The sequence below is a fragment of the Aptenodytes patagonicus genome, chromosome 1 (genome assembly GCF_965638725.1).
Source record: "Aptenodytes patagonicus chromosome 1, bAptPat1.pri.cur, whole genome shotgun sequence".
Lineage (NCBI taxonomy): Eukaryota > Metazoa > Chordata > Aves > Sphenisciformes > Spheniscidae > Aptenodytes > Aptenodytes patagonicus.
In genome coordinates, this window is record NC_134949.1 from 126,684,729 (window position 1) to 126,691,341 (window position 6,613).

General features: G+C 43.4%; 1 protein-coding gene across 1 annotated transcript in view; it reads left to right on the forward strand.

Moving 5' to 3' along the window:
* Positions 1-6,084, forward strand: part of UMODL1 (uromodulin like 1) — a 54,963-nt gene extending 48,879 nt beyond the window's left edge. The window contains exons 21-22 of the mRNA XM_076336113.1: positions 2,729-2,926; positions 4,558-6,084. Of these exons, the coding sequence (XP_076192228.1) occupies positions 2,729-2,916 (188 nt within the window). The 3' untranslated portion in view covers positions 2,917-2,926; positions 4,558-6,084. The remainder of the gene's footprint in view (positions 1-2,728; positions 2,927-4,557) is intronic.
* Positions 6,085-6,613: the final 529 nt, after the last annotated feature.

The window sequence follows — 6,613 nt, forward strand, 5'->3', positions numbered from 1 at the left end:
GGCCCAAAACTGAACACAGTATTCGAGGTGCGGCCTCACCAGTGCCGAGTACAGGGGCACGATCACTTCCCTACTCCTGCTGGCCCCACTATTTCTGATACAGGCCAGGATGCCATTGGCCTTCTTGGCCGCCTGGGCACACTGCCGGCTCATGTTCAGCCGGCTGTCGACCAACACCCCCAGGTCCTTTTCCGCCAGGCAGCTTTCCAGCCACTCTTCCCCAAGCCTGTAGCGCTGCATGGGGTTGTTGTGACCCAAGTGCAGGACCCGGCACTTGGCCTTGTTGAACCTCATACAGTTGGCCTGGGCCCATCGATCCAGCCTGTCCAGGTCCCTCTGCAGAGCCTTCCTACCCTCCAGCAGGTCAACACTCCCACCCAACTTGGTCTCATCTGCAAACTTACTGAGGGTGCACTCGATCCCCTCATCCAGATCATCAATAAAGATATTGAACAAGACTGGCCCCAAAACTGAGCCCTGGGGAACACCGCTCGTGACCGGCCGCCAACTGGATGTAACTCCATTCACCACAACTCTCTGGGCCCGGCCACCCAGCCAGTTTTTTACCCAGCGAAGAGTACACCTGTCTAAGCCATGAGCCGCCAGCTTCTCTAGGAGAATGCTGTGGGAGACAGTGTCAAAGGCCTTACTGAAGTCCAGGTAGACCACATCCACAGCCTTTCCCTCATCCACTAGGCGGGTCACCTGGTCATAGAAGGAGATCAAGTTGGTCAAGCAGGACCTGCCTCTCATGAACCCGTGCTGGCTGGGCCTGATCCCCTGGTTGTCCCGCACATGCCTTGTGAGCGCCCTCAAGATGAGCCGCTCCATAATCTTCCCCGGCACCGAGGTCAGGCTGACAGGCCTGTAGTTCCCCGGATCCTTCTTCCGGCCCTTCTTGTGGATGGGCGTCACATTGGCAAGCCTCCAGTCGTCCGGGACCTCCCCTTTTTCTTCCATTATATGCAAGTATTAGTCTGTTAGGCCTTCGGTGTTCATTTCTGAATTAGGTTTTTTTAAAACTTAGCAATTAATACAGCTTTCTTTGTACAGCACTTACATCAAGTAGATCTCACTCCCATTTTCACTGGAGACCCCAATGCATTTCTAATATTGAAAAATGGTCATTACACAAAAGGAACTCTGGTGAGGGGAGCTTTATTTGGGTTGTACTACACCGATTCCTAGGCAAAGGTGGCGCTACTAGATGTTGTCTCCTATTTCCAGTTTGGATACTCACATTGCATTTTAAGTGTGAGGCTAGACCTAGACAGTGGTATGCATCTCTGTGTTGAAGGAGACAACATGAATTATGATGTCAGCTAAGCTGCTGCGGTGAAACATGAAAAAAGCTTTAACTGCTCTGCCTATACTGCTTGGCCACATGCTACAGCAAAGACCACTGATACACGTCCTCAGGAAGGCCTGTTCTGTCTGTGTCTGGCTACAGGCTGCCATTTACACTGTGCATCTTCTTTTTTATTCCTTTGTTTCATACTGAAATTCAGAAATAAGCCTAAATATATTATGCAACACTGCTTTGGCCTGTGTTGGAATGATGCCCTGGATGTTATGTAGCTTGGACACTGCTATTGCATACCTCTGTGGCTGCCAACAGTGCCCTTTGGCCAAAGATCTTGTCTCTAATTACAGGCATGTATGCATTAGCATTTGTCTTCTGTGCACCTCAGGTACTGCACAAGTGCTTGGCTAAGTAAGAGCTGTCCTGAAAATGCAAACAAATAGATGTTTTTGTAGGTGCATCAAGCATTTACAAGAATGCATTAGAAGTGTGCAAGAGTACATGTACAAACATGAATAGAGGCATAATGTTAAAGGGAGAGGGGATTCTGCTTGCAGATTTGGACAAAAACATGGAAGTGTCTATATGTGAACCAGGCGAACACATTCTGTCGATGATCACTGGCGCCTAGGGAGACAGCTGGCAACAAGGGACTTGACTCTTGCCCACACATAGGCATTTAGTGCTCATGATCCATGGTGCCCCTATTCTTTCCTTCTCCTCAGTGCCTGGGTGCTATTCCAAAAGACTATAGGTCTCCTGCAGGTCCCATGCCATGTCTGCCAGACCCGTGCAGACATTGTAGACACCCTCGGGCTTCTCAGGTGGCACTAGATGCCTATGCTCAGGCTACAGACATGAGCCCATGGTGACCACTTCAGTGTGACTCACTTACCTGCCTCCACTGACTGCCCCAGCCAGATCTCTGCTGACTAGAGTGGTTGCTTAGAGACCCAGCACACATGGAGAATCCTTCCCTAAATGCTCTGTGTTTAAGGAAGTGTTACATATGAGATAAAAGCAAATCGAGTGGTTTTTAATAATCGTAGATGAATGGGGGCAGTATTAAGATGGAAGAATGCTTCACCTCTAGGGTCATTCTAAAAATAAGGTAGCATTTCAAAAAGTCACCACTGCTGATCCTTTAATTCTTATTTTAACAGAAAATTGTAGAGTCAAATTCCAAAGACCCATCACACTCATGTCTACGCTTACTCTACGCTTGTACGTAAAAAGAGAACATGGACTGTAGCTCACAGACCTTTCCATGAGAATCACCCTTCCCAAAAGGCTGATTCACTTCTGTATCACACCTCTGTGCTTCAACATGCATGTTGGCTAATTTGTAGGCAAGGCTTGTTTCTTACCCCAGGAAAAGATTTAGGAATTTCAAAGCTTTTTTCTTTCACCTCTTGTTTTCTTTAGCATCTGATTTGAAGAGAGAGAAGGAGGCTGGGATGGGAGCTGGATACATCATCCTCATTGCCTTTGCTGTGTTTGGTTTTGTGCTGGGAGTTGTGAGCCTTTTCATTTTCCAGTACCAGCGAAAGATGGGAAGATACAACTTCAGAATCAAGTCTGACAACTTCAGCTACCAAGTGTTCTACGATTAGCGATTTCCAGGTTACCAGATCTAAGTACTGGATTCTGATCAGTTACTTTTTTTAGCTGTTTATCTTTTCCTGAAATGGTTAAATACTTGCAGATGAGCATCCTCTGTTTAAGGGTATTTGCACCTCCTGTCGTGTTTGCTGTGGGTGAAGGTCGTAGAAGTAAGAATGGAATTCCTACTATTCTTGCCTGTTTTCAAGTGCTGCAGACTACAGAGGAGGAAGACAGCCTTCTCTTCTTCATCTTCCTTCATGGCTTTGGTCTCAGTCAGAGCAAATGACACATCGCTTTAGAAGAACACCAATAACCATTTCCACAAAAAGCATATCACTTTTGGTTTTGGATCATGGATTAGTATACCAAAGGAGAGAAACTTTACCACTCTATAAATCTGCTTCAGAAACTAATTTGCTTCAGAAGTTATCCCTTTCTGCAAAAGCTTGGGTTTAATTTTTTTTTTTTTTTTTTTGGAGGGGGTGTTTTTCGAGAAAATAATGGCATGTTAGATATAAAGAGCTTGAAATATTGATAATGCATAAGCAGTGCTTACAAGTGCCTGCAGAGTGTCTGAAGAGACAGCTCTGAGGAGTGTTAACCACTACCACACGTTCTGCCTCTGCAACTTGGGAATTTAACACTTTTCCAGAATACCATAGGATTCAGCACTTTTTCTGTAAAATGAGTGTGTTCTAGCTGCTCAGCACCGTTTGTATGTTTGTCCCTTTAAGAGGAGGAGGGAGAGATGAGAAAGCTGGCTTGGCGAAAAAGAACACCTAACATTGCTTCACAACTCAAGGATGTTTACTGATGATCTGATCAAATTCTGTTCCTGGGAACAGGCTTATTTGACATTGTTACCAGAGTTAGTCAGCAACTGTTTCCTGATGGAGGACTCGTACATGACAATGCAGCTGCCATGACCACAGTAAATTCACTAGAGACATCATGATGGTATTTGCAGATAATTTAGTTTGCTTCACTAAGTATAATGATGCTTAATATATATCACAGAAAGGACAGGTAAGACTGTATCCCAGCTATCTGCTTGTAAAGTCTTGAATAGTCACTATTAGCTGTTTCCCCTAGTCTTACATTACAGAGACCATCCTCTGTAGCCATCTATGGGCAGCTCCTAGGAAATCGCTGTAGGTGAGGGTGCTCTGATTGCTCTGATTGCTTCCCAAAGGCTGGGCAGGGCTGCCTGTCTAGAGCCCAAAGGGAAGGTACCCAGGGCTCCTTGGTACAGCTCCAGCAGCTGTAAGTGATACAGGTCCCACTAGGGAGCCATAATCCAGCATAAAGGGCATATCTAGGTCCATTAAATTAAAACCTGTATATGAAGCCTCTGAGTCTCTCCACAGAGAGAAGAATGCCTTCTCTTCATTTGCCATTCTGCTCTCATGAGTGGTCGTGGGCAACTGCAATACTTGATAGTAATGGGAATTCTGCATTGTGCAGATGAGGTTGTAGCATAAAGGATATTGCCAGGCTCATAATGCTTATACATCACGTTGGAGTCTCAGCTAATGGCTCCTTTTAGATGCTGGAACTACTCATGTCTTCTTTCTTATGTATTTACTTTCTTTGGAAGGTAGTTGATTACCTTTCTCAATCATGACTAGTTTGTTTTTTATTTTTTCTAGTTGGATCATGTCTCATCACATGGAGAACTGAAGCTTGTCTTCACTCAGCATTTGGCTTTCATTACTCGTCACAACGGTGGTCATGACTGGTTGCAACACCTACTCTTCCAAATTAATGCCACATATAAAAGGCTTCTATCCCCCCTCTTATTTTTATTTTTATGTTTTAGCAATCTGGCTCTTCCCTCGTGTCCTAAAAACTATTTGTGACTGCAGCTCCAGGTTGAAGTGAATTTTGGTGTTTTTTTCCACGGATAAAATAGAAGGGAAAAAAGAAAGACTTCATGCTTCTCTAGTCAAATTCCAAGATTTGGCTCTCCCATTGTGCCACATTGCTATGTGCCCATCTTAGCATCACCTGTGCCATTACTATTGACAAGCTGCATGTTTCTATAAATATTCCAGGAAGTAAATCAGCAAACCCTTAGAGAGATCTCCTTTTCAGTTTGTAATTCACTATTTACTTAAGGTGAAGTTGAAACTTCGAGCTGCAGCAACATGGAAGACCTAATTGTGCAACACCTTAAGTATACAGAAGCTGGAGAACAAGTATTGGATTTGGCACCAAATAAAGAAAAGGCACCACGAATCTGGGGCTTAACCTACTCAGAGTGTTCTTCAGCATGAGTATTGAGATTTGATTGTAAATTCTTTAATCGACAAGGACTCAGTGGAAAAAAAAAAAGAAAAAAGAAACCATTTTTGCTACTGGCAGCCCATGTTTTTCCAGATAAGTCAATTGGTACCTATGTATTCTGTTTAATTAGGCCACAATGATTGTACAGTCAAGCCACAGAGTGTGCTGCCCACCTAAGTGTGAGCACTCCGATTGCAACACAATAGTTATAAATTTGAGCTGAATTTTGCCTGGCTGCAAGACCCTACTGTTAGTGCAGCAGCAAAGGTTTAGTTTACATGCTCCATTGGGTCCAACAACAGCCTGTTCAGCTGGATAAACTGGAACAAAAAGCTTTTCCACAGAGTAAGCATCTCCTGCAGGACTGTTTCCCGGGGTGCTCTTCACTCTGCTGCCCCAAACCTCCACTTCAGTGAGTGTGTTAGAAGATGGAGGGTAAAGCGGCGTGGTAACTTGTCCCCACCACCCCTTGGTTCTGATTGCTGCATGCACTCCTCCTACACAGTGCTAGAGTCTGCTGTGTCTGGGTCACATGCAATTCGGTAATTTACAGTGAACAAGCTAATTCCTCTTTATGCTCAATGGACACCATTATAAATAACTCTTAGTGGAAATTGGTCATTAACTTGAACTCACAAATACTCTCAGTAGCCACAGCATTTAGGTACTGATTTTTTGGTACAGAATAGCACTGGAAAGCTGCTTTTCTATCCCCCTAGTCCAATTTCTGTTAGGTAATAAGATTACCTGGTAAAGGACTTCTACATTTTGCAAAAGGTCGTACTGACTGATCTTAGAGGTTATATATACACCTTTTAAATACATCCATAAATTTCAGAATAATCATTTGCATTTTGCTTTTGGTTCAAGTGAATCTATAATGAGTAAAAATCTTTGACTTGTCTTTTCCTTGCTGAAATATCAGTTACCAGATCCTGATATAAAAAAAGCTCCATTTGGTTGCAATTCATTAGTGAAACTGCAAATTATCTTTGCAATCTTAGAGTCTGATGAACATAACCATTAGCTTTTTATTATGTAGGAGTCTCTTAATTTTTGCTCAGTTTGCTCTCAAATATATAATATGTTTGCCTTCTGCACACAGTGAAAGGATAAGCTATTTTACTATAAATATTTTTCTAGTTTTTAGTACTTACAATCCTGACCTGCTTGAAAGTGACAGGACTAGAGACTGATTTCTATTGCCTAGGTAGCCTATTGATTTCAGTGGAGCTATGCCATTTACAAAAGCTGAGCACTAGTCTTCAGGATGAAATGCAAAACAGTAGCTTGTATTTGATACCTTGCATGCTCAGCAGAAACTGCTATTGTGACTGAGTCTGTTTAGTGGAGTTTTGGCGTCTTAATAAAAGCACTCTTGTAACTTATTGTTGACTTTTGTGCTGTTATATTTTCCTC